Source organism: Giraffa tippelskirchi, chromosome 2 (assembly GCF_054371585.1).
Source record: "Giraffa tippelskirchi isolate mGirTip1 chromosome 2, T2T-mGirTip1v1.2.pri, whole genome shotgun sequence".
Classification (NCBI taxonomy): Eukaryota; Metazoa; Chordata; class Mammalia; order Artiodactyla; family Giraffidae; genus Giraffa; species Giraffa tippelskirchi.
Genome location: NC_137276.1, coordinates 208,446,575 through 208,474,528, shown reverse-complemented (window position 1 = coordinate 208,474,528; position 27,954 = coordinate 208,446,575). Strand labels below are relative to the sequence as shown.

Sequence of the window (27,954 nt, the reverse complement as noted above, 5' to 3'; positions counted from 1 at the left end):
AAGAAATGAACACTATAAAAATTAAAGTTAAATCAAAAGCATATTAATGATGTAAAAATAGTAATAACTACTGTGGGGCTAACAACATACACTACATACAAAATATGACATAGCAATAGTTCATGGATAGAAATGGAAAGAAACTCGAATCACATTTAAATAAATGTAAAGCAAAAGTGTAACATGTTCTTTTTGACATCTAAGTGGAAACTGTTTGCTCTCCCAAAAATGATATGTTGAAATCCCAACTTTCAGTACCTCAGAGTGTGACCTTATCTGAAAGCAGGATTGTTGCACATATAATTAGGTAAGATGAGGTCACAATGGAGTAGAGTGACTTCTCAATCCAATATTCCTGATGTTCTTATAAGAAAGTGACCATCTAAAGTTACACTAAAACACAGAGAGAAACGTCATATGATGACAAAGGCATGTGCTAGCTGTTACTAAGAATGGTATGCTAAAATGTTCATCTTTGGTTCTGGGTTTTAATGTTTTTCCTGTATGTGTTTTTTAAGCTACATCACTTATAGATTTATATATTTTAAAGCTTTGTTTAGGCATATGCAAATTTAAGATGGTTGTTATCCTTTATTATCATAAAATAGTCATTGTTACATTTAATAATGCTTATTGCTTCAGAGTCTACTTTGTCAGAGGGCCAGAATCAGAGTGTAAAATTTAAGGAGACACTGATCACTGCCAGCTCTGCATTTTCATTCTTATTACCATTCTATTAATTGACTATTTATACCTTTTATGGTTTTTTATTTTGGTTGCAAATATTTATATTTAGAGGAGCTCTCTGTTAAGTAAGGAAATTAATCTCTTTTGTACAATGTACATGTTTAATATTTCCCCAGTTTGTCTTTTGACTTCAGGTATATTTATATCAGGTATACTCACAAGATGGCGGAGTAGAAGGATGTGCTCATCTTCCCCTGCAAGAACTCCAAAATTACAACTTGCTGCTGAACAAGGATAGACAGGAGAATGTTCAGTTCAGTTCAGTTACTCATTCGTGTCCGACTCTTTGCAACCCCATGAATTGCAGCACGCCAGGCCTCCCTGTCCATCACCAACTCCTGGAGTCTACCCAAACCCATGTCCTCTGAGTCAGTGATGCCATCCAGCCATCATATCCTCTGTCATCCCCTTCTCCTCCTGCCCCCAATCCTTCCTAGCAGTAGGGTCTTTTCCAATGAGTCAACTCTTCGCATGAGGTGGCCAAAGTATTGGAGTTCCAGCTTCAACATCAGTACTTCCAATGAATACCCAGGACTGATCTCCTTTAGGATGGACTGGTTGGAACTTCTTGCAGTCCAAGGGACTCTCAAGAGTCTTCTCCAACACCACAGTTCAAAAGCATCAATTCTTTGGCTCTCAGCTTCTTATAGTCCAACTCTCACATCCATACATGACTACTGGAAAAAACATAGCCTTGACTAGACGGACCTTTGTTGGCAAAGTAATGTCTCTGCTTTTTAATATGCTATCTAGGTTGGTCATAACTTTCCTTCCAAGGAGTAAGTGTCTTTTCATTTCATTGCTGCAATCACCATCAGCAGTGATTTTGGAGTCCAAAAAAATAAAGTCTGATACTGTTTCCATTGTTTACCCATCTATTTCCCATGAAGTGATGGGACCAAATGCCAAGACCAAATCTTAGTTTTCTGAACGTTGAGCTTTAAGCCAACTTTGTCACTCTCCTCATTCACTTTCATCAAGAGGCTCTTTAGTTCTTCTTCACTTTCTGCCATAAGGGTGGTGTCATCTGCATATCTGAAGGTATTGCTATTTCTCCCAGCAATCTTGATTCCAGCTTGTGTTTCTTCCAGCCCAGTGTTTCTCATGATGTACTCTGCATATAAGTTAAATAAGCAGGGTGACAATATACAGCCTTGACGTACTCCTTTTCCTATTTGGAACCAGTCTGTTGTTCCATGTCCAGTTCTAACTGTTGCTTCCTGACCTTCATACAGGTTTCTCAAGAGACAGGTCAGATGGTCTGGTATGCCCATCTCTTTCAGAATTTTCCACAGTTTATTGTGATCCACACAGTCAAAGGCTTTGGCATAGTCAATAAAGCAGAAATAGATGTTTTTCTGGAAGTCTCTTGCTTTTTTGATGATCCAGTGGATGTTGACAATTTGATCTCTGGTTCCTCTGCCTTTTCTAAAACCAGCTTGAACATCTGGAAGTTCACGGTTCACATATTGCTGAAGCCTGGCTTGGAGAATTTTGGGCATTACTTTACTAGCATGTGAGATGAGTGCAATTGTGCGGTACTTTGAACATTCTTTGGCATTGCCTTTCTTTGGGATTGGAATGAAAACTGACCTTTTCAAGTCCTGTGGCCACTGCTGAGTTTTCCAAATTTGCTGGCATATTGAGTGCAGCACTTTCACAGCATCATCTTTTAGGATTTGAAATAGCTCAACTGGAATTCCATCACCTCCACTAGCTTTGTTCGTAGTGATGCTTCCTAAGGACCACTTGACTTCACATTCCAGGATGTCTGGCTCTAGGTGAGTGATCACACCATCGTGATTATCTGGGTTGTGAAGATCTTTTTTGTACAGTTCTTCTGTGTATTCTAGCCAACTCTTCTTAATATCTTCTGCTTCTGTCAGGTGCATTCGATTTCTGTCCTTTATCGAGCCCATCTTTGCATGAAATGTTCCCTTGGTATCTCTGATTTTCTTGAAGAGATCTCTAGTCTTTCCCATTCTGTTATTTTCCTCTATTTTTTTGCATTGATTTCTGAGGAAGCCTTTCTTATCTCTCCTTGCTATTCTTTGGAACTCTGCATTCAAATGGGAATATCTTTCCTTTTCTCCTTTGCTTTTGGCTTCTCTTCTTTTCACAGCTATTTGTAAGGCCTCCTCAGACAGCCATTTTGCTTTTTTGCATTTCTTTTCCATGGGGATGGTCTTGATCCCTGTCTCCTGTACAATATCACGAAGGAGAATGTTGGATCTACCCAAAAAAAGATACCCCATGGTAGAAAGATACCCTTCTAGAACTAATACCCCCAAAAGATGTCCTTTTCATCATAGGGGACTGGAATGCAAAAGTAGGAAGTCAAGAGATACCTGGACAAACAGGCAAGTTTGGCCTTGGATTAGAAAATGAAGCAGGGCAAAGCCTAATAGAGTTTTGCCAAGAGAATGCACTGGTCATAGCAAACACCCTCTTCCAACAACACAAGAGAAGACTGTACACATGGACATCACCAGATGGTCAATACTGAAATCAGATTGATTATATTCATTGCAGCCAAAGAAGGAGAAGCTCTATACAGTCAACAAAAACAAGACCAGGAGCTGATTGGGTCAGATCATGAACTCTTTATTGTCAAATTCAGACTTAAATGGAAGAAAGTGGGGAAAACCACTAGACCATTCAGGTATGACATTAATCATATCCCTTACAATTATACAGTGGAAGTGACAAATAGATTCAAGGATTTAGATCTGATAGACAGAGTGCCTGAAGAACTATGGAAGGAGGTTTGTTGTTGGGAGCTGTTCTGGAACTACTGCCAGGTGACAAAGTCACGGCACCAATCAAGAAGAAACTGCAAAGCGTTTCTCTCCAGGATCGGAACCTTCACTCCTTCCTGTTTTTATGCTTCTGTTGTGGCTAGCTGTGTTTCTTTCTTTCTGTTGGGAGCCGTTCTGGATCTACTGCCGAATGACAAAGTCACGGCACCACTCAAGAAGAAACTGCAAAGCAGTTTCTCTCCAGGATCGGAACCTTCCCTCCTTCCTGTTTCTATGCTTTTGTTGTGGCTAACTCTGTTTCACTCTTTGATGGCTGGAGTTGTAGGGGCTTCCATGATGAGATCATGAGAGTCCAGTAAAAAGAAAAATGACCCCTTGCCTCAGAGAAACATTCCAAAAATGATTAAACCTACTGAGGCCCCTGACTGGTGGGTCCCTAACATTCAGCCAGGGAATAAGGCCATGATCATTTGGAAAACAAGCCCTAAGCCTATTGTGACCTGGCCTCATGAGGAAATTGTTATTGATGACTGGAAAACTTGGGTCGTGTATCGGGGAAAATTACAGAAACTAAGCCAATTGCCTTTTCCCCTCAGAATCTAAGCATAAACGGAAAAGATATATATAAATTGTATTGTAAATAGTTTCTAGGTAAACTGCAAAAGACTTCCCCCTGCCAGAAATAGTCTTGTGGTATGTGGGTAGATGGTAAACAAGCCACCACTGACAATGGCTGTACTATGAAAAACTTTGCCCTTAGCCACCACTATAGTTTTTAGTCATTGAAGCAAGACGCTGTACTCACTGTAGTAGCAGGCTGTACAAAATAGTAGATGGAATAATATGATTTATAGATTATGTTTTAGTAAAATAAAAATAGGTTTCGGGGTAAACATGTAACCAAAATGTGACAATAGACTAGGAAAAAACTTTTAACACATCTTAGAATCAGGCGATGTTGATCTGAATGGAAAAATATTGTAAGAATCATTATGTAGAAGATCATGTGCTATATAAATAGAGACTAAAGCAATAAAGATTATGGTCTTTGGGCCATCAAAAAGCATTCTGTCTCCTTTCTTTTCCTTTTGCCGACGCCATTCATCCCTTGGGGACCCCTGGACCAGCTGGAGCGGGACTCCGGCAGTTTGTGACAATGCACAGGAGGCAGTGATCAAGACCATCCCCAAGAAAAAGAAATGAAAAAAGGAAAAATGGTTGTCTGAGGAGGCCTTACAAATAGCTAAGAAAAGAAGAGCAGTGAAAGGCAAAGGAGAAAAAGAAAGATATACCCATTTGACTGCAGAGTTCCAAAGAATAGCAAGGAGAGATAAGAAAGCCTTCTTCAGTGATCAAAGAAGTATGGGAAATCAATAGATGAGAAACACTAGAGACCTCTTTAAGAAAATTAGATATCAAGGGAACATTTCATGCAAAGATGGACACAATAAAGGACAGAAATGATATGGACCTAAGAGAAACAGAAGAAATTAAGAAGAGGTGGCAAGAAAACACAGAAGACCTGTACAAAAAAGATCTTAAGGACCCAGATAACCACGATGGTGTGATCACTCATCTAGAGCCAGACATCCTGAAATGTGAAGTCAAGTGGGCCTCAGGAATCATCACTATGAACAAAGCTAGTGGAGGTGATGGAATTCCAGTTGAGCTATTTCAAATCCTAAAAGATGATGCTGTGAAAGTGCTGCACTCAATATGCCAGCAAATTTGGAAAACTCAGCAGTGGCCACAGGACTTGAAAACGTCAGTTTTCATTCCAATCCCAAAGAAAGGCAATGCCAAAGAATGTTCAAAGTACCGCACAATTGCACTCATCTCACATGCTAGTAAAGTAATGCCCAAAATTCTCCAAGCCAGGCTTCAGTAATACATGAACCATGAACTTCCAGTTGTTCAAGTTGGATTTAGAAAAGGCAGAGGAACCAGAGATCAAATTGTCAACATCCACTAGATCATCGAAAAAGCAAGAGAGTTCCAGAAAAACATCTACTTCTGCTTTATTGTCTACACCAAAGTCTTTGATTGTGTGGATCACAAGAAAATGTGGAAAATTATTAATCTGTATGCAGGTCAAGAAGCAACAGTTAGAACCGGACATGGAACAACAGAGTGATTCCAAATTGGGAGAGGAGTATGTCAAGGTTGTATATTGTCACCCTGCTTATTTACTTTATATGCAGAGTAAATCATGTGAAATGCCGGGCTGGATGAAACAAAAACTGAAATCAAGATGACCGGGACAAATATCAATAACCTCAGATATGCAGATGAAACCACCCTTATGGCTGAAAGCAAAGAAGAACTAAAGAACCTCTTGATGAAAGTGAAAGAGGAGAGTGAAAAAGTTGGCTTAAAACTCAACATTCTGAAAATGAAGATCATGGCATCTGGTCCCATCACTTCACGGTAAATAGATGGGGGAAACAATGGAAACAGTGAGAGACTTTATTTATTTATTTATCTATTGGCTGCAAAATCACTGCAGATGGTGACTGCAGCCTTGAAATTAAAAGACACTTTCTCCTTGGAAGAAAAGCTCCGACCAACCTAGATAGCATATTAAAAAGCAGAGACATTGACGGCAAAGGTCCATCTAGTCAAAGCTATGGTTTTTCCAGTAGTCATGTATGGCTGTGAGAGTTGGACTGTGAAGAAAGCTGAGCACCAAAGAATTGATGCTTTTGAACTGTGGTGCTGAAGAAGACTCTTGAGAGTCCCTTGGACTGCAAAGAGATCAAACCAGTTCACTCTAAACGAAATCAGTCCTGAATATTCATTGGAACAACTGATGCTGAAGCTGAAACTCCAATATTTTGGCCACCTGATGCGAAGAACTGACTCATTGGAAAAGTCCCTGATGTTGGGAAAGATTGAAGGCAGGAGGAGACGGGGACGATAGAGGATGAGATGGTTGGATGGCATCACTGACTTGATGGACATGAGGTTGAGCAAGTTTCAGGAGCTGGTGATGGAGAGGGAAGCCTGGCTGTTTGCACGGGGTCGCAAAGAGTCAGACATGACTGAGTAACTGAACTGAATTGATATTTATACATGAATAATTTTAAATTCTCTAAATCAAATTTCTCTTTTTTTGGCCAGTTTAGTTTTGCTTTACAATTACTGAGTTTTAAATTTTAATTTGAAATATCTCTTCCAACCTCAACTTACTGAAAAAAATTACCTCTACTTTTTGAATTAAATCTTTCATCCAATTTATCTTGATGTTAAATATCTCTCTTTATGGTTAATGGCATATATAACCAATTGTTTCAATAAAATTTATTGTATAATCCATCTCTCCCTCTCCCATTTTAAAGGAAATGCCTCTTTCTTCTTTGGTCTATTTTCTATTTCCTCTGTAGTATAAATTTGTTTTGATTTTTGTTTTAACATGTGGAAAGGTTATTTTTTCATTAAATTCTTATTCTTATATTCCAAATGATTTCCTTTCACTTTGTCAAGTTATAAAATATCCATCTGGCATTGTATTTGATATTTCATTGAAATTAAAAATATAAGAAGAACTGGCATCTTTAAGTAATAACCCCCTAGTCCACAAGCTATGTCTCTATCAAATCCAAGCAAAAGGTGTAGGTATGGCTTGGAGGTATGACTAATAATTAGTATGGGGAAAAAAATGAATATGGGGATCCCGAGGCATCTTTTCAGAGCAAATAGCAAGGAAACAAGGAAAGCCTACTAGGGTTGTGTTAAAAACACTCAAGTGTAAATTTTGAAGAGGCTGCCATTGAGTACTAATTATATTCTTAATAGTAGAGAATTATTTTAATATTCAGGTACCCTCAGGGCTTAGTGGTAAAGAATTCTCCTACTAATGCAGGAGACATGGGTTTGATTCCTGGGTTGGGAAGATCCTCTGGAGAAGGAAGTGGCAATCCACTCCAGGATTAGTATTCTTGTTTGGGAAATCCCATGGACAGAGTAGCCTAGTGGGTGACAGTCCGTGGGGTCACAAAGAGTTGGACACAACATAGCGACTGAACAACAAAAATGACATTATTTTGTGTATATTTGAAAATTATTAATTTTCAAAGACACATTGAAATACTAGGCCTTCCCTGGTAGCTCAGACAGTGAAGAATCTGCCTGCAGTGCAGGAATCCGGGGTTCAATTCCTAGGATGGGAAGATCTCCTGGAGAAGGGAACAGCTAACCACTCCAGTATTCTTGCCTGCAGAATTCCATGGACAGAGGAGCATTGAAATGTTTAAAGATAAAATGATATGCTGCTGCTGCTGCTGCTAAATCACTTCAGTCGTGTCCGACTCTGTGTGACCACATAGACGGCAGCCCACCAGGCTCCCCCATCCCTGGGATTCTCCAGGCAAGAACACTGAAGTGGGTTGCCATTTCCTTCTCCAATGTATGAAAGTGAAAAGTGAAAGTGAAGTCGCTCAGTCGTGTCCGACTCTTAGCGACCCCATGGTCTGCAGCCTACCAGGCTCCTCCGTCCGTGATATTTTCCAGGCAAGAGTACGGGAGTGGGGTGCCATTGCCTTCTCCTATAAAATGATATATCTATCGCCTATATGCTTCAAACTAATATGAGATGGGAAATGGGTAGAAATAGATATGAAACATGATTAGTCACTAGTTGATAATTATTGAAACTGGATGAGGTGTGTGTGACTCACCAGTGCTCAATTGTGTCTGACTCTTTGTGACCCCATGGACCATACCCCACCAGGCTCCTCTGTCCATGAGATTTTCCAGGCAAGAATACTGGAGTGAGTTGCCATTTCCTACTCCAGAGGATCTGCCCAACTCAGGGATTGAATTCACGTGTCTTGTGTCTCCTACATTAGCAAGTGGATTCTTCAAGACTAGTACCACCTGGGATGAGGTACATGATAATCAATTTATGTATGTTTAAAATTTTCTATCATAAACTTATTGAGATTTCCTATCCAAGAAGGTACTGTCTTTTCATTTACTTAGAACCACTGTTTTAATCTTAGGGAAATTTGATTTCTTTTATTTTTAAATTTAATTCTAAGGATTTTACCTTTTTTTTTGTTTCTACTCTGCCTGCGATCTTTCCTGCCATATTTTTCTAACTGGCTATTGTTTGCAAATAGGAAAAGTATTTGTGTGCAATATTATTAAAGGGATCTACCTATTCAATTCCTATTATTTCACAGATATTTTTGGTGTGCTCATTTTTCCATGTATATAATTGCTATAAACTGAATGTTTGTGTTTGTGCACCCCTCCTCCCATTCAAATATAGAAACTCAACCCCAGTGTGATGGTATTATGAGGTGGGACTTTAGGAGGTGATTAGATCTTCAAGATAGAATCCTTCGGAGTGGGGCTGAAAGTGAAATAGTGAAAGTGAAAGTTGCTCAGTTGTGTCCTACTTTTTGTGACCCCATGGACTACACAATCCATGGAATTCTCTAGGCCAGAATACTAGAGTGGATATCCTTTCCCTTCTCCAGGGTATCTTCCCAACCCAGGGGTTGAACCCAGGTCTCCCACATTGCAGGCAGTTTCTTTACCAGCTGAGCCACAAGGCAAGCCCAAGTATACTGAAGTGGGTAGCCTAGCCCTTCTCCAGGGGTTCTTCCCTATCCAGGAAGTGAACCAGGGTCTCCTGCATTGCAGGTGGATTCTTCACCAACTGTGCTACCAGGGAAGCCTTGCTGCTGCTGCCGCTAAGTCACTTCAGTCGTGTCAGACTCTGTGCGACCCCATAGACGGCAGCCCACCAGGCTCCCCCGTCCCTGGGATTCTCCAGGCAAGAACACTGGAGTGGGTTGCCATTTCCTTCTCCAATGTATGAAAGTGAAAAGTGAAAGTGAAGTCTCTCAGTAGTGTCTGACTCTTCGCAACCCCATGGACTGTAGCCTACCAGGCTCCTCCATCCATGGGATTTTCCAGGCAAGAGTACTGGAGTGGGGTGCTATTGCCTTCTCCCAGGGAAGCCTTAATACCCTTTAAAAGAGACTCTAGAGAGTTCCCTTGTCCCTTCCACTCTGTGTTAAGACAGACAGGACAGCTGTCTATGAACCAGAAATCAGGCTCTTTCCAGACATCAAATCTGCCAGTGCCTTGACCTTGGACTTCCCAGTCTCCAGAACTGTGAGAAATAAATTGAGTTAGCCAGTCTATGGTATTTTGCTAGAATGTCTAAATTAATAAAATAGTTATATAATTAGAAAATAAGCAAAAAAAAAAAAAAAGAAAATAATCATAAAGATCCTTCTTTATTTTCTTCTCCCAACATACCTCTATTTTATTTTTTTGCACTAGCTGTTAACTCCAGAGCAATGCTCTATAATAGGTAATGGGTATACTTGTCTCAGTCTCAGTTTTACTTGTAATAATTCTAAGTTTTGAACTGATTTATTGTTTGGAATATATTTTTGATCATGTGAGAAGTATTAATGTGTTCTTATGCCTTTGCTTATGCTTTGCTTTGCTCAGAAATATATTTTTAAAAGGCAATATATTACTTATTGCAGACATATTAACATATATTTCCACTTAAATTCATTTAGAATTTATAGCCAATATCCAGAATATGAGATATTTTAAAAGTCAATAGGAAATATATTTATCCTTCAAAACTCATGAAGTATAATAATTAGTTTCTTAGAAACAAAAACATTGGCATCAGCCTTTTATTAATAGTTACAAACCAAATTTATTCCTTACCAATACCTCTACATGAAAAACCTTCATGTAATTAATTTTTAGTCCCCAGAAGATAGAAATAAATGGAACCATAACACTATAGCACAAGGAAAAAAAGATATGCATACTCTGGTTCATTAAATGAGACTTGTCTTGTTAACGGCATACTTTTAACATAGGAATAATCTTTTATATTCAAATATTATAGTGTTTCATACAATCTGACAATGTTATGCACACTAAGTTGTAATCTCAATACACTTATTCTTTTAATAAATGTGCAGAGAACTGGATCAATTTTCCACTCAGTGAATTTTTCTTATATAGATGAGCAGAGAGAAATAAGTATGGATTAAACAACAACAAGGGCTATTTGTCTTTTGAATTACACTGATATGTTGTAAGAGTTTATTATTTGGCAATGATTTTCCTAATGCACATTCATGAAGTAATAATGTGAATTATTGGGATATACAGACAATTTTCACTCTACCTAGTATTTTTAAATAGTACCTACCTCTAATCACTAAATTGAAAGTGGGTTGAATTTATTAAGAGAAAGAACACTAATTGAAAGCATAATTTTCTTGCCTTAGCTTGGCCTTTTATTTTTCTCTATAAATAAAGGGGTAGGTCCACATTGTCCTCTGGGATATTTTCAAGGTATGAACTTCATTTGGTTATCCACAAAAGTCTCTAATAATAGTGACAACTGCATTTGCTAAAAAAATTATGATCTGACAATCTGGCAGTTTTTAGTCTATCTTATTTATATTTATAAATATAATAAAAACTGATCTTAAATTTGCCATATTTTTTGGTTTTGCTGCTACTTTTGTTGATATAGTTTTATTATATGGATTTTAAAAAAGCTTAACTTTTATCTATATTGACATTCCTTTATGAAAAACTGAAGGAATGTATATTTTTATCTCACTTATTCTTAATAACCTATTTCTTTTTTATAAATTTTATCATTTTTTGGTCTCTCAGGAAGTTGCCTTCATAAACTTATATGATCTACTTCTGCTTCTATTTCTTAAATTCTCCATTCTAAACAATACCTAATAACTCCCTGCTAGGAAAAATGAAGAAATCAGTATATCTACACTTCTTTTCATATTCCTGCCCTCATCTTTACTCTCCAACTCTGGTATTTTCTGTTATTAATAACATTACTATAACCCTGAGAATCAACCAGGTTAGTCTCACTAGATAGTTCCTATTAGCATGGGTGTGTCACAGGGAGAACGGCAATGACCAGCGCCTGCCGCAATTAATTAATCCTCCTGATTTGGTCTAATCTCTTGTCCTGTCTTTCAAACTTCCACCTCATGCTTTATGACCCAGCGGCTCTGATCTAGGGCTTCCCTGGTGGCTCAGACGGTAAAGAATCTGCCTGCAATGTGGGTAGACCTTGGTTCAATCCCTGGGTTGGGAAGATCCCCTGGAGGAGGAAATGGCAACCCGCTCCAGTATTCTTGCCTGGAGAATCCCATGGACAGAGGAGCCTGGCAGGCTACAGTCCATGGGATCGCAAACTGTCGGACACGACTGAGAGACTAAGCACACAGCACAGCTCTGATCTATGAGATTGCCTTCTCCTTGTACACCCTTGGTAATTCAGTTCCCTCATCCTGAAACACCTCCAACCAACTGCTTCTTATTATCCCATCAACCTATCTCCCAGCCCCTTTCACTCTTCAAAATACTGTTAGACATATTATCTTCCACTAAGTCTTCTCTTCAAGATAAAATTATACAGCTTTTATTCAATACTGTTTACGCCCTATGGCCATACCATAATTATGTTATATACGATAGTAAATTACATTTATGCGTCTACCTTCTGTCTCTCCTTCTGATTGTTACCAGTGGCTAACATTGTGCTCAATAAGTGTGAAGACGATCATTATACTTAATACTATTCATGCATTGCTTGAATTATGCATTCTTCGTAAGGAAATGGTAGTGAATACTACTCAGTAAAAGTACACGTACTTTTTATTCTTTACATTATGAAAGATTTTTAAAATACCACCTAAGTGAAGAGAACATTATAATGAATCCCCATTAACCATAACATATTCAATAACCATCAACATTTTCACACACATTTTTAAATCGGTTAGAGAGCTAGTTAGAAAGTCACTGGCCGATTATTCTCCTAACAAGTTGACCTGCTGTCAACACGGATCATCTGACTTATATCTAAAGTGAGGAAATAGAGTTCAATTCTCCAGGATCATAGTTCTGCTGAATGTTAACATTAGTAACAGACAAAATACTCTCTGAGGGAGCCATTATGTACAAGCAGTGACAAAGAAGGGAGAAAAATGGGGTTTATTGAAGACTAGAATCAGAAAAACACTTCACAAGGGTCCTAAATGGCCGTGGCATGTTACGGGATTTGTACATGAGAACAATTCCTGCCACTTATGACTTAACTCAAGAGAACATTAAGGTATCTTGTTTACATTTTTGTTTTTAACGGCCCTCAGTTTTAACAATAGAGAAAACATGTCCCTCCTCCTTTGGATAAATCGCACTGACTGAAGATTGCTCGAATACATTTTTCCCAAAAGAAAAGCAGAGGAGTGAGGTTCTTATCCGAGTTCCAAGGTAGCCCGCCCAGTTACCCTCTAGGCCTGCACTGTAACAAAGATTCTTCCAAAGGATGCTGTAGGCGGGGAATGGGGGACATTTAAGAACCCTCATCTGGAATCTAGATCCCACGAAAAAAGCACGCTTCAAAAGGTAGTAAGAATGAAATAACAAACGCTGGACCTCGGCCTGGTTAGGGATATTACCCCAAAACGCAATAACCGAACAGTCCTCACTCTCCCGTAGGCGAACGGGGAGAGAGAGGAACTACACTTCCCAGAATGCAGAGCGGCGGGGCGGTGCTAAAGAGATGGCATGTTTTTACCTCAGGTTTGCTTAGAAACTCCAGTCCCTCTTCTTAGTACTCCGCCATCCCAGCCTAATTGGCCCTGTAGTCCGTGCGTGGGAGGGCGGCTCCGGCGTCACTGGCAGAGGTTGAATGGGGGCCCTAATGCCCGCCTTCTCACGGGCAATGAAGTCCTTTCTATGGTCCGAGAAGTAGTTTCTCTGACCAAGTCAGAGCAACAGGACTACATTTCCCAGAGGAGCGCGGGGCTGCCAGGCGGCGTGGGGGCGGTGCCTCACGTCTGGTACAGTCATCGCAAGCCTCTTCGGCGGGACTGTGATGGCCGGAGAGATGACGATCTTAGGTTAGTGACTAGGAGGGTTCTTAACGCTGTCGCGGGCACCGGAGCGGTTGAGGGAAGCAAGGGGTGGGCCGGGATCGTTGTTTCACCTGCTCGATCCTGCTGACATGGCGGGAAAGGCGTCATAAAGGTGATTTAGAGGCGGTTTGGGGCTGTTGCCGACGCCGGGTTGGGGGTCGCTTCTAGGAAGGCCCCGGCCGCTGTAGGCCCGGGTAGGGCCGGCGGCGACCCTCTACATACATTTCAAGTATGTTGGGCCTCAGAAAGTGTGCTTATTCCGAGGAATGTCGATTTTTGAATCGTTGGTTGAATCGGGGTCTTTGAGAGGCCTCTAGAATATGCATCTCTGAGACCTCTTTGTGGAGGAAGGGGGAGGAGCAGCAGCAGCATCCCAACCTGTAGGCTCGTGGGATGCTGGATTTTGAGAGATCCAGGGCTCTTTAATGTGTAGTCCAGTGTTGTTTCCACCAATCCGGGTAGGAATTGCCCTCTCTGGACGAGAAAGTGATAAAATGTTTCTGAAAATGAGTCTGTAGGAGCAAGTGGAAGGTGGGATTGGCAGTTGATTTCATTTCATTACGTGTTGAGGAGAATTTTTGTTATTGTTTTTTATTGAGTAATTAATTGTTACTAAGCTAACAGTTAGTAAAAGAGACTCCTTTAGATTAGCATTTTGAGTTGTATGTAACCTGGGTGGACACAGGTGTATAACACAGCCTCCAGAAACCAAGTAACAGATTAACTATAAATTCGAAGTGGCTTCTTTCTCCTTCACTTATGTTTACAGGCAGTGTAACATTTGTACATATTTGTTTTTTTCATCAATTAACATTTATTGGCCAGCTTCTGTTGGCTGGGAACCATTTGTGCAGGGGATTCAACGTGGCTAAAACCTAACTTCAAAGAGTTTCCATTTATGTTAGCATCAAGTTACACACTTCTGTTGTCCTAAATATCACTGCTGCAAGATGTTCTGCATTCATATGTAATACAGAAAAGGTTAACTGTGTTCTGTTATGAAGTGACAGTTTAATACCTAAGCAACTTCCAAAACTATTTTGATCCAGTTTATCCATTTCATCCTTTTGAAAGGAAAAAGGAGAGGGGAGATAAAGAGTTTTAGCCTTACAATATCAGGGCTTTTGGTGTGGAAATTTTAATAATAGAGTTTTGTTCTAATATTGATATCTAAAGCTAATTATAAAACTATAAAATCTAAGTATCAAACTGTGGAAAATACTGAAGGAGATGGGACTACCAGACCATCTGACCTGCCTCTTGAGAAGCCTATATGCAGTTCAGGAAGCAACAGTTAGAACTAGACATGGAACAACAATCTGGTTCCAAATAGGAAAAGGAGTACGTCAAGGCTGTATATTGTCACCCTGCTCATTTAACTTATATGCAGAGTACATCATGAGAAATGCTGGGCTGGAGGAAGCACAAGCTGGAATCAAGATTGCCGGGAGAAACATCAATAACCTCAGATATGCAGATGACACCACCTTTATGGCAGAAAGTGAAGAACTAAAGAGCCTCTTCATGAAAGTGAAAGAGGAGAGTGAAAAAGTTGGCTTAAAGCTCAACATTCAGAAAACTAAGATCATGGCATCCAGTCCCATCACTTCATGGCAAATAGATGGGGAAACAGTGTCAGACTTTATATTTTGGGGCTCTAAAATCACTGCAGATGGTGATTGCAGCCATGAAACTAAAAGACGCTTACTCCTTGGAAGGAAAGTTATGCCCAACCTAGACAGCATATTAAGAAGCAGAGACATTACTTTGTCAACAAAGGTCCACCTAGTCAAGGCTATGGTTTTTCCAGGAGTCATGTATGGATGTGAGAGTTGGACTGTAAAGAAAGCTGAGAGCCGAAGAATTGATGCTTTTGAACTATGGTGTTGGAGAAGGAGAGTCCCTTGGACTGACTGCAAGGAGATCCAACCAGTCCATCCTAAAGCAGATCGGTCCTGGGTGTTCTTTGGAAGGACTGAATGTTGAAGCTGAAACTCCAGTACTTTGGCCACCTGATGCAAAGAGCTGACTCATTTGAAAAGACCCTGATGCTGGGAAAGATTGAGGGCAGGAAAAGAAGGGGACGACAGAGGATGAGATGATTGGATGGCATCACCGACTCAGTGAACATGAGTTGAATCAAGCTTTGGGAGATGGTGAAGGACAGGGAAGCCTGGCGTGCTGTAGTCCATGGGGTCACAAAAAGTCAGACACGACTGAGCAACTGAACTGAACTGAACTGGGTTTCATTCTGACTTTTGCTCCAGATAAATGACTTTTGCTGTCAATATTAGTACAAGTATTAGTGAAATGTTTCTTTTTCAGTCCTTTACTCATCCATAAGTTAAGTACACTAACATACAGTGTTTTTTTGTTTGTTTTTGTTACTTCATTTTAATGGTATTATAGTCAGTTTGAATTGTGAAAAACATGATGTTTGAGAAATGTTATCATGAGTATAAAAGAAAAAAATTTTGAGACTTTTTATTCTGGTATTGAGTGATTTTAGTGTTGTAATTTATCAAATTGTATTAGTTTGATAAGACATAACTTTTAATTTGCCTGTATTTCAGGATCAGCTGTTTTGACTCTCCTGTTGGCTGGCTATTTGGCACAACAGTATTTACCTTTGCCTACTCCTAAAGTGATTGGAATTGACCTTGGTACTACCTATTGTTCAGTTGGAGTGTTTTTTCCTGGCACAGGAAAAGTAAAGGTCATTCCAGATGAAAATGGTCATATCAGCATACCCAGCATGGTATCCTTCACTGACGACGATGTTTATGTGGGGTATGAAAGCTTAGAGCTTGCAGATTCGAATCCTCAGAACACAATATATGATGCTAAAAGATTCATAGGCAAAGTTTTTACCCCAGAAGAACTGGAGGCTGAAATTGGGAGATACCCATTTAAGGTAAGTTAAGCTGAAATGTATTTTTAGTTCAGCACACTGTTTCAATTAGTTCTTGGGCTTCAAGTTACAAAAATTTATATTTCAATGGACTCAGTTTGTATAGAAGTTATATTATCTCATACAACAAGCAATCCCACAGCAGCTCCTGGGTTGGTTAATTCATTGGTCCCACAACACTATTGAGGACTTAGGACACTACCATCTTCTCACTCTGCTGTCCTTAAAATGCATTGTTCTTTTATTGTAGCAGGTGGCTAATGAAGTCCCATGTATCTATAGATAGATGGATGGATAAATAGATACTCTCCTTGTTTGTTTGTGTATACGTATTTGTATACAGAAGAAGAGATCATACTAGGCATGCTGTGTTTTGACTTCTTTGAAACTCATCAATATATCATATATATAGTTTTACATCATTATCTTTCATGGTTGTGTGGAACAACTGTTCCACCATTTAATTGTCCAGTCTCTGTATGTTTTATTTTTTCCCTAGTTTTCTACTATCATTGGAGCTTCAGTGAATATCATTGTTTGTACATGTGTATTTTCACACTTGTTTGACAATTTCCTAAATTTGATAGGCAAAATGGTTGTATGTTTTTAAGGCTTCTGATTTGTATTGCCAACTTTGGGCACTGAAAAGTTTACATGCTCTTATCTATTTTTCAGACTGCCTATGTCTTCAGTAGTTATTAAGTCTTTGCCAATAGATAAGTAAAAAATGGTATCTGGTAGTAATTTGAATTCCTGTGATTTCTAATGAAGTCAGACTTTTAAAAAAATCAGTTTATTGTATTTTTCTTCAGTGATCCATTTCTCACCCTTTATCCTATTTTCTTTTGGGATGTTTATCTTTTTTGAATGACTATAAAAATACATTTGTGGCATTTAAGTATCCCCCCCTTTTTTTTTTAACTAACTGATGTATAATTTTGTTTTTAACTGTCAAGAGTATTAGATTTTTTTATATGGTAAAATCATCTCAATAATTCCTTAAAAATGTTTTTAGAGTCTTATGCTTCTTAAAACAGCCTTTCCTGTCTTATCCACTTGTATTTTTTTTCTAATGCTTTTATATAAGTATTTGTAGGTTTGGGTTTTGCTGGGCTTTTTCTCTTAAACATTTAGATATTCATGTAGGGGTGTTTTTTTTTTTTTTTGGTAAATTATGAAATAGGATTCTAACAGTTTTGAAATTAGATGATTGTATCAGTGCTGCTTATTGAATAACCCATACATAAAAGCTCTAAAATTTTTATTTGTTTTTCAGAGGAGAAAAAAAATTTCTCCAGGTATCTATTTAGTTTATCTCTTTGCTTTTCTTTTAATTTTTTGTTAAGTTCAGTTCAGTTCAGTCGCTTAGTCGTGTCTGACTCTGCGACCCCATGAACTGCAGCACGCCAGGCCTCCCTGTCCATCACCCAACTCCTGGAGTTTACCCAAACTCATGTCCATTGAGTCGGTGATGCCATCCAATCATCTCATCCCCTGTCGTCCCCTTCTCCTGCCCTCAATCTCTTCCAGCATCAGAGTCTTTTGTTAAGACCCTTTATTAATTTGTAATTTTTCTTTTGTAATGATAAAATTGTATAAAGCTATACATTTTCCTCTCAATTGCAGCTTTGGGTATATTACTTATTGATCCTGGAGTTATTTTAAGGTTTCTTGTGTTTTTTTTTTAAGTTTCTCAGTGATCCAATTTTTTTGTTGTTTCTCTTTCATGATTACTCTGAACATACTGGAATTAATCTAACTTTTAAAAATGTACAAATATACAACTACTTCAGCAGGGGTCATATGTTTTCATGGAAATAAGAATGTGAGTGATATTTGATTCTTAGCAAAAATAGTGAAGTACTAAAATTATTCGTGTTAATATGTACCAGCACATTCTTCCAATTATCTATTATGTTTGGAAATAAATTAGCTTTTTGAAAAAGAAGATCTAGAGTCACATACATGATTTAGCAACTGTTATTCCCTCTACTGGGCTTTCCTAGTAGCTCAAACAGTAAAGCATCCACCTGCAATGCAGGAGAGCCATGTTTGATCCCTGGGTCAGGAAGATCCTCTGTAGAAGGAAATGGCAACCCCCTCCAGTATCCTTGCCTGGAAAATTCCGTTTACAGAGGAGCTTAGCAGTCTACAGTCCATGGGGTTGCATAGAGTGGGACACGACTGAGTGACTAAATTCCCTCTATCTCATCATTCATTTTTTTCTTTAATTTGACATATATATTGAGAATCTTCTATGTTCCAGTTATATGCTGCTGCTGCTAAGTCGCTTCAGTTGTGTCCAACTCTGTGCGACCCTATATATGGCAGTGCACCAGGCTCCTCCGTCCCTGGGACTCTCTAGGCAAGAATACTGGCGTGGGCTGCCATTTCCTTCTCCAATGCATACTTAGTGATAAATTTTATTTTTCTGCTGTTATTAAAAACTAAAGTGGATTCATTTTATAATTTTAAAGTGTATCTTTTAATAGCCTCTAATCTTTGTAAATGCACTTGCTAGATAATAAATGAAATTTTATGACCTTTTCAGGGTAAGTTTTGATTGAATACATTCAGTATATATATATACATATTTATGTGTGTTAGTATATGTGTATGTGTAATACATATGTAGATATATACACACACACTTATATATAGTGTTTTCATCTTTGCAAATCTTATTCACAGGTTTTAAACAAAAATGGAATGGTTGAATTTTCTGTGACAAGTAATGAAACCATCACCGTTTCCCCAGAATATGTTGGCTCTAGACTGTTGTTAAAATTAAAAGAAATGGCAGAGGAGTATCTTGGAATGCCAGTTGCCAATGCTGTTATTTCCGTACCAGCAGAATTTGATCTAAAGCAGAGAAATTCAACAATTCAGGCTGCTAACCTTGCAGGTAATATCACTTGCCTGAGTTGCATTTTTATCAAAATTTTCTTATGCTGAAAATCTGTAATGAGGTGTATTAGGCACCTAGACAAACTATATGGTAGATAAACAATTAAGAAAGCTCCATGGTACAATGTAAAATATGTATATTCTGACAGCCGTCTATCAGGTATATGACCAAGGCTGAGAAAGAACATAGACACATTAGCAGTGAGGAATTTGTTCTCCTAAACTTGTTTTAATGTGGAGATGGATATAATACAATGTTTTTAAAAAATCTGAGGTGGGAGAAAATTTATTTGATACCGTTCAGCAAATGCTGATTGCCTAGGTAAACAAAACAGGTAAACACTTTTTCTCATGGAGCTTATATTCTTTTGGAGGAAACAGAAAATCAGTATTGAAGATAAATATAGTGTTCTTACTTTTAGCATTCTGTCATTTCTGAGGTTGTACCCAAGTCTGCAGTTTGGACTCTTGTTGATTATGAGGGCTACTCCATTTCTTCTATGGGATTCTTGCCCACAGTAGTAGATACAATGATCATCTGAATTAAGTTCGCCCATTCCCATCCATTTTAGTTCATTGATTGCTAAGATGTTGATGTTTATTCTTACCATCTCTTTCTTGACCACATCCAATTTACCTTGATTCATGGACCTAATATACCAGTTGGTGTCAGAGGATGAGATGGCTGGATTACATCACTGATGCAATAGATATGAACTTGGGCAAACTTCAGCAGATGATGAGGGATGGGGAGGCCTGGTGTGCTGCAGCCCACGGGGTCGCAGAGTCTGACAAGACTGGGTGACTGAACAACAACCCTTAGCGTTGTTGACATGTTAGCCTGAATCATTCTTTGTTGGGGAACTATCCTATGTATCATAGGACATTTTTGAAGCATTCCTTAACCTGTACTCACTAGAAGCTAGCCAGTAGTACCCTCTCTACCAAGTAGTGATAATTTTATGTCTCCAGACATTGCTAGATGTCCTTAGAGGAAGAAAATGATCTCTGGTTGAGAGCCTTGATACAGTATGTATCAGAAAGTAACATGCTATGGGAGAGGAAGGTGGGATGGAGGTTTAGGAGTAAGGGGATATATGCATACATATAGCTGATTCACTTCGTTGTTCAGCAGAAATTAACACAACATTATAAAGCAATTCTATGCCATTAAAAAAAAACAGTAACATGCTATGGCTATGACCAACCTAGACAGCGTATTAAAAAGCAGAGACATTACTTGGCTGACAAAGGTCCGTCTAGTCAAAGCTGTGGTTTTTCCAGTAGTCATGTATGGATGTGAGAGTTGGACCATAAAGAAAGCTGAGCACTGAAGAATTGATGGTTTTGAACTGTAGTGTTGGAGAAGACTCTTGAGAGTCCCTTGGACTGCAAGGAGTTCCAGCCAGTCCACCCTAAAGGAAATCAAATATTCCTGAATATTCATTGGAAGGACTGATGCTGAAGCTGAAGCTCCAATACTTTGGTCACCTGACGTGAAGAACTGACTGATTGGAAAAGACCCTGATGCTGGGAAAGATTGAAGGTGGGAGGAGAAGTGGATGACAGGATGAGATGGTTGGATGTCATCACCAACTCAATGAACATGCGTTTGAGCAAGCAAGCTTTGGGAGTTGGTAATGGACAGGGAAGCCTGGTGTGCTGCAGTCCATGGGTTCGCAAAGAGTTGGACACGACTGAGTGACTGAACTGAACATGTTATGGGAAAAAAGACAGATAAGGGAATGGGCTTGCTAGGTGATCAGAGAGTAGGAGGACTTGCAGGTTTTGAAGAGAGTGGTCAGATAGACTTCAATGAGAAAGTGATATTTAAGCAGATTTGAAGGAAGCCAGGTAGTGAGCCAAGCAGGTGCATGGAGGAAATATGTTGCAAGAGAGAGAGTGGCTAGTGTAGCAGCCATAAGATGAGAATTTAGAAGATAGAAGGTTGGCCAGTGTGACCAAAGGCGAGTGAGTGATGAAGTCAGAAAGCTAAGGGGAATGGTATTATGGTCTTTAAATAAATTCTTCAGAGTTTGACTAGTTTTTATGGTTCTTGATAGAGAAAGTCATACTACTTTCAAGGCCACTCATTATATGTGGCAGTTAGTTTAAAGCAGGAATTTTGTTCAAGGAAATTTTGATCTTTTGTCTGCATATCTACTGTTTAGTATTACCTTGAAATCAGATTTTGCTGTGTATTTCAGAGTTGCTTTCAAGGGTCTTATATTTTAAGTTCTTTTTAAAAATATCATTGTAGCTATTACAGCATATCTTCTAAGATTTTTCTTTTTATCATTTTTCTATCTATTCATCTGTTCTTTTACAAAAAAAGTCGTTTTTAAAAAGATGAGCACCATAAGCTTATTTCTATAGCTATTTGTTACAGTATATGATTAATATTTCCCTTCCCAAGTAAAATATGAAAGTTAGAAGAGGCTGAGGGATCTTCTAAAATTAAGTATTAAAAAGAATGGAATGATGTATTTCACTGAATCTGGGCCTTTATTTCTTTATACTGTAGTTGTCTTTTAGAATAATTTTAATGATATCCATTTAGAAGAACCAATATTTGTCCTTCCCATTTCATTGTTTTTATTTGGCTTGTGACTGTTCTTTCTTATTATTACTCAGTGGAGTTCATGTTGGAGAAGATACTAATATGTTGTGGGATTAAGTGAAAAAAAATTCCTTAATCGTGTCCTTTAATGATTGTTCTTCCCTCCAACCAATTTTACAGGACTGAAAATCTTAAGAGTAATAAATGAACCCACAGCAGCAGCTATGGCCTATGGTCTCCACAAAGCTGAAGTCTTTCACGTCTTGGTGATAGATTTGGGCGGAGGAACTCTCGATGTGTCATTGCTAAATAAACAAGGAGGAATGTTTTTAACTCGAGCCATGTCTGGTAAGAAAAATGTCAGGAGCGTTAACGAGATTCAGCCATGTTAACATATCTAATCTGTAAAGTGTTCATTTTTCAACTTTCCAGTATTCTTCGCATTCATTTTGGTAATCTTCTGTACTTGTGATTTTAATGCCACCACCTATTTTATTTATAGCAAAAACTTAAGTCTCAGAAAATGACTGGATATCCTGTAAGTCAAATATTGTAGCTCACTGAGCCAGTAGTTTTCACCTCCATCGTGAAGAGAACAGAAGGAAAGAAATCATTTAAAATGAAGGATGGTCAGTTTATTTCATTTAATAATCTATTTCACAAAATTACTGTCTTTAGGAAATCTAGTAATAGTATTTTGCATTCTAAATTTTTTTAAGGTTTTTGTTTTAGTTTAAGGAATTAAGCCTATGGAACTTAAGTTATCGGTAGACTAACTGGACTCCATTTAGAAGCAAGATTCATGTCAGTGTATGGCAAAAACTACTACAATGTTGTAAAAGTAATTAGCCCCCAACTAAAATAAATAAATTTATTAAAAAAAAAAATTAAAAAAAAAAAGACAAATATCTAGTTTAAAAAAAAAAAAAAAGCAAGTTCAGTGATGGGAATTTATATCACATTACTCTTTTCCTTATTAAATTATTTTTTCTACTTTTTAGCTCTTAATCATTTAAAAAGGAATTTTTTTTTTTTAAAGATTAATGCTTACTAGTACTTTTTAATTGTAAGAAACACTTCTTTCTTTTGAGACTAATTCTACTTTTTGTTTCTAAATTGCTGCTTAAAGCCCAGTCTGTGTTCTCAATTTCTTATTTTCTGAAAAAGTATTTGATATCACTGAGAGACTTCCTTTTATATCATTTGAACCCAGATGTGCACTATATTTTAATAGTATACTTTTGAATTAATTCCTTTTAACCCAATTATTTTTAATCAGTCTGTATATGAATAAAATCTTAATAATACATTAAATAAGGATTTATCATTCCCAGAATATCATTTATACATACATACTACACAGATACATGCATATGTAAACACATACATATAGTCATAATATAATATAAACTTTTTTATTTTTAACTTAGGAAACAATAAACTTGGAGGACAAGACTTCAATCAAAGATTGCTTCAGTACTTATACAAACAGATATATCAAACATATGGCTTTCTACCCTCTAGGAAAGAGGAAATCCACCGATTAAGACAAGCTGTAGAAATGGTCAAGCTAAACCTGACACTTCATGAGACTGCCCAGATGTCAGTATTACTAACAGTGGAGGAAAAGGACAGAAAGGAACCTCCGACCAGTGACCCTGCACTGCCAAATGACAAATTTTCCCCAGCAAACGACCCCCATGTGGACAGCATGTTTGGAGCTAGCCTTTCTGAAAAGAAAAATGGAGAGGGTCAGGTTTTGTTTGAAATAGAAATATCACGAAAGCTCTTTGACACCCTTAATGAAGATCTTTTCCAGAAAATACTCGTACCCATTCAGCAAGTGTTGAAAGAAGGCCACCTGGAAAAGACTGAGATTGATGAGGTGGTCTTGGTTGGGGGCTCAACTCGTATTCCTCGAATCCGCCAAGTCATCCAAGAGTTCTTTGGAAAGGACCCCAACACATCTGTAGACCCTGACCTGGCCGTGGTGACAGGAGTGGCTATCCAGGCAGGGATTGACGGAGGCTCTTGGCCTCTCCAAGTCAGTGCTTTAGAAATTCCCAATAAGCATTTACAGAAGACCAACTTCAACTGAAGTACGGAGGGATGGCTTTTTGAGATCTTGTCTAATGATCTCTTCCTCTTTATCAGACCACCTCCATCAGCCAAATAAAGTCTCGAAAATATCTCACACAATTACCTGAAAGATAACGTTTATATATATGAAATTTTGCATAACATTTTGTTTTAAGATTGAATGTGACCAGATTGATCCTTCTTGATTTTGGAGAGATCCCATTCCAACAAGTAGTTCTGAAATGATAGAATTGAGGTAAAACTCTCTTGTAGGAGCATAGGTGACTGTATTTTCTGGATTCTGGAAGTAGATATCCATGTGCACTTAAAACTATATTCTGTAAACATTGCCTAGTGCCAATTATATGATTCCCAGTTCTTACTAAATTGTATTAGCAGGGGCTGGCAATATATTTACTTGGTTATCAAATGTAATTCTTAATTTGAACTATACTTGAAGAACAGTGTTGATGTCATGTACTTACACTGACTGGGAGATAGCAGTGTTATTTATATAAGCTGCATATACAATATTCAGTAACGGCCATGTTATATGACAAAGTTAACCTTCACAAATTCAGTGTCCTGTTATGTGTCCTATTCATGTAACCTGCATTCTTCAGATTTTTAAAATATATTTATTGAATCAGTTTCTTTTCTTTCTAAAAAGCTACAGATTTATTCAAATATTTCATTACCAATTTATATTTTATTTCTTTCATCTGCTATCATTCTCTGCTTCGATTTCCATGGTTCTGCGTGGTTAGAAAACAAAAGAGAATTATTAATTGCATTTTAAAAATGTGTTAATATCACAGTATTTATTACTATAATTTTTTTGGTTATTTAAGACCTTTGTAGATGTTGTTAAGGGGCTTTCCTGGTGGCTCAGTGGTAAAGAATCTGCCTGTCAATGCAGAGACACAGGTTCAATCACTGGGTTGGAAAGATCCCCTGGAGAAGGAAATGGCAACCCTCTCCAGCATTCTTGCCTGGGAACTCCCATGGAGAGGAGCCTGGAGCTACAGTCAATGGGATTGCAAAGAGTCAGACACACAACTTAGCTACTAAACAACAAGACATTGATAAACAGCAGCAATTATTTATTTTATGTTTTTGTTTTCTTTCACTGTTTATTGTCAGTAAGCCCTGGAGAATTTAGCTTGCATTTGATTCAGTTTTACTGACATTTTTCCCCATATTTAGTTGTGAATGAGGAAAATTGTACTCATTTGCAAAATCCTTGTTATTTGTTTCCTACCGTCATTTAAAAATAATCAGACTTGGACTGTTTTAACCTTAAGGTTAGTTTGTGATAAGAACAAAAAATTCATGAATACTGGAAGTAATATGGAAATCTCATGGAAGGCAATGTTAAAAAATGTCCACAAATCAGCATTTATAGTTACATTGTTATAGTCCAGTAGTTTTAGTGTGTTTCCTTTTAGAAAAGCTGCAGGAACCAAGAAAGACAACATAGTGGTTTTATTTGTTATGCCCCTATTATTTGAAGATTTTCTTTTTCCTTAATAGAGGCTACTTCCTCTCAATATTCAAAAGTTATACTCTGGTCAACATTTTTGCTAATGTAAAATATGTCTCTTTACCCATTGCTGAGTTTGAAAGGATGTTGAATTTCCAATCACTGAAAAAGAAATAAGCAAACTCATTTCAGCAACATCAAAACATTTTTGCTTCTCATAGTAAAGTCTGAATGTTTTTGAAGATCATAAAGAAAATATTTCTTAGCAATGAAATTGCTGTTAAAACAATTTCAGATATTTTTGTGTATAGAAAATGTCTGTAGTAGATAAATAGAAAAATATAAAATGTCTGTTCACATGTTTTATTTTAGAACTGAATGGAGAAATGCCAAAGAGGAAGCCTTCACTGCATTATAAATATAGTCAAGTGTTCTTTTGAACTTTATAAAAATTTTTACTAGACTTAAAAATTGAAAAAGATCTTTGTGCAAAGGTCTTTTAAGAGAAAAGTGTTCAATTTATCAAAATCTCTATATAGTACCAGCTTTAACTAAAGCATTTAAGATTTTTTTTTTTAAAGTTTGAATTTCTCCAATATATGAGATAGTTCAGGACAGTCTGTTAACAGTTCTTAGAGGAAATTATTTGCAAAACAGAGCAGCTAATCTCATACTCTTAAATTGGAATTTAAAAAATTTGATTGTGTCTGAAAAATAGAATGGCAGTGTTGGAATTTGGAGACAATAGTTCAGCATATTCTCTAGTATAGTACACTTTAAAGAACATAGTGTCTGTCTTCAATCATATTTAGGAGGCTATGTATAAATAGTCCTGAAGTCAATATAGTTTATTTAAAAGGTAAAAATGCATTCTGAAAGGGATCATTTATATATAATAATCTGAAGGCATTTTGCATAATACAGTATATTTTGGTTGTACATCTTGCTAGTGTTTTTTGAAGTACATAACTTTTAAAATATTAACTGTCTTATATGATTAGAATATGTGAATGAATAATTTATTTGGTGTCAGGAATGTTTCGGTACCTCCTCTGTTTTCACTGGAACCACTTATGTATCAGCAAATACTATTGTGTATAACATGTTCTGAAGATCATAGTTACTGTGCATAACATTGTGCCTCTTAACTTTGTGTGCATACAGGTGGTTTACATTTTAATGTAAATAAATGCCACTTTGCGGTTTGTTTTTTAAACTGTGTCCTTTATTTTCTATTTGAGACTATGCCAGAGTACATTTCTGAGGTATGTAAATAAGAAAGGAGATGGGAATAGAGCTGATCTGATGCTTATGGCACATGAGCCCAGCAGGTATGGCCTAATTCCCTGCATCCTGAATGTCCCTGAAATTGCTTACTTTTCTACTTATTTCTTTATTTTTTAATGAGTGTTTATTGGAGTATAGTTTCTTTACACTGTTCTGTTAGTTTCTACTGCACAGCTAAGTGAATCAGTCATACGTGTACATATATCCCCTCTTTTTTGGGTTACCTTCCCATTTAGGTCACCACAGAGCACTGAATAGACTTCCCTGTGCTATATAGTAGTTTCTCATTAGTTATTCGTTTTATATATAGCATCAATAGTGTATATTATGTTGATCCCAATCTCTCAATTCTTCCCTCCTCTCCGCTTATCACACATTTGTTCTCTAGGCCTGTGTCTCTGGTTTTGCTTTGAAAATAAGTTCTGTATCATTTTTATAGATTCCACATATAAGCAATATAGTGTTTGTTTTTCTAGATTAGTTTTGGCTCCATTATAGTCAGAAGTCATGAATTGATATTCAGAATTCTGGGTATTCTGTTCATGATACAGGAAATGTCTCTTCTAAGTTAAATGACATATACCCAGAATTCTGAATACCAATTCATGGCTTCTGACTAATGGAGCTGAAACTAATTTAGATAGTTAATAACCCTGCTTAATAAACAACTGTAATCCTTTGGTTGGTGATTAATACTTTATAATTCTCTAATAAAGTTTGTATTATTCTTTGGACAAAAGAATGCAATATTTTTTTTTTTAAAGAAGTTCGTTCAATTCATGTAGTCTTTTCAAATAAGCCCTTAAAAACAGATTTGGCTTTCACTAAGTCCTGTGATTCTTTCATGGTTACTTTAACTACCATTGCTGGGAGATTCAAATATATGAGGAAATAGAGTGATATGTCCATATTTATTTCACAACATGAACATATACAGTGACCTATTGAGGTAGGCAGCTTCTAATGTAACTTCCAATACAATGGCCTGGTATTCAAGTCTTCAAATGATGTAGCCACAGTTCAAATTTGAATGTAATCTTTTGAGAGACTAAGCCAGAATCACTGAGCTAAGCAGTTTCCAGATTCCCAGTTCACAGAAACTGGTACACTTTTTTCATTTGTTTTAAGCTTTGCTGTTCAGTTGCTCAGTTGTGTCCGACTCTTTGCTACCCCATGGACTGCAGCATGCCAGGCTTCCCTGTCCTTCACTATTTCCTGAGTTTGCTCAAACTTGTCCATTGAGTCAATGATGCCATCCAACTATACCATCC

The 27,954-nt window shown here is 37.6% G+C and overlaps 1 protein-coding gene and 1 long non-coding RNA gene across 13 annotated transcripts in view; one reads left to right on the top strand and one right to left on the bottom strand.

Moving 5' to 3' along the window:
* The window catches only part of LOC145531162 (uncharacterized), a 112,148-nt gene extending 98,609 nt beyond the window's left edge, over positions 1-13,539 (bottom strand). For 2 of the 3 annotated variants that reach the window (XR_014072245.1, XR_014072244.1), the window contains exon 1: positions 13,117-13,539. This is a non-coding gene — a long non-coding RNA (uncharacterized LOC145531162). Of the gene's footprint in view, positions 1-906; positions 969-13,116 lie in introns of all 3 variants that reach the window. The other variant, XR_014072243.1, reaches the window with a different exon arrangement.
* On the top strand, positions 367-26,612 carry HSPA13 (heat shock protein family A (Hsp70) member 13). 10 transcript variants are annotated; one of them, XM_081552806.1, is made up of 6 exons: positions 367-455; positions 3,280-3,409; positions 16,030-16,370; positions 19,059-19,272; positions 22,015-22,182; positions 23,265-26,612. In XM_081552806.1, the coding sequence occupies exons 2-6, from the start codon at positions 3,343-3,345 to the stop codon at positions 23,930-23,932; spliced, it is 1,458 nt and encodes a 485-aa protein (XP_081408932.1). In that variant the 5' UTR covers positions 367-455; positions 3,280-3,342; the 3' UTR covers positions 23,933-26,612. The 10 variants fall into 10 exon arrangements, with proteins under 10 accessions (XP_081408932.1, XP_081408998.1, XP_081408978.1 ...); XM_081552872.1 differs by lacking the exon at positions 3,280-3,409; XM_081552852.1 differs by lacking the exons at positions 367-455; positions 3,280-3,409 and adding an exon at positions 8,250-8,391.
* The last annotated feature ends 1,342 nt before the right edge of the window (positions 26,613-27,954 follow it).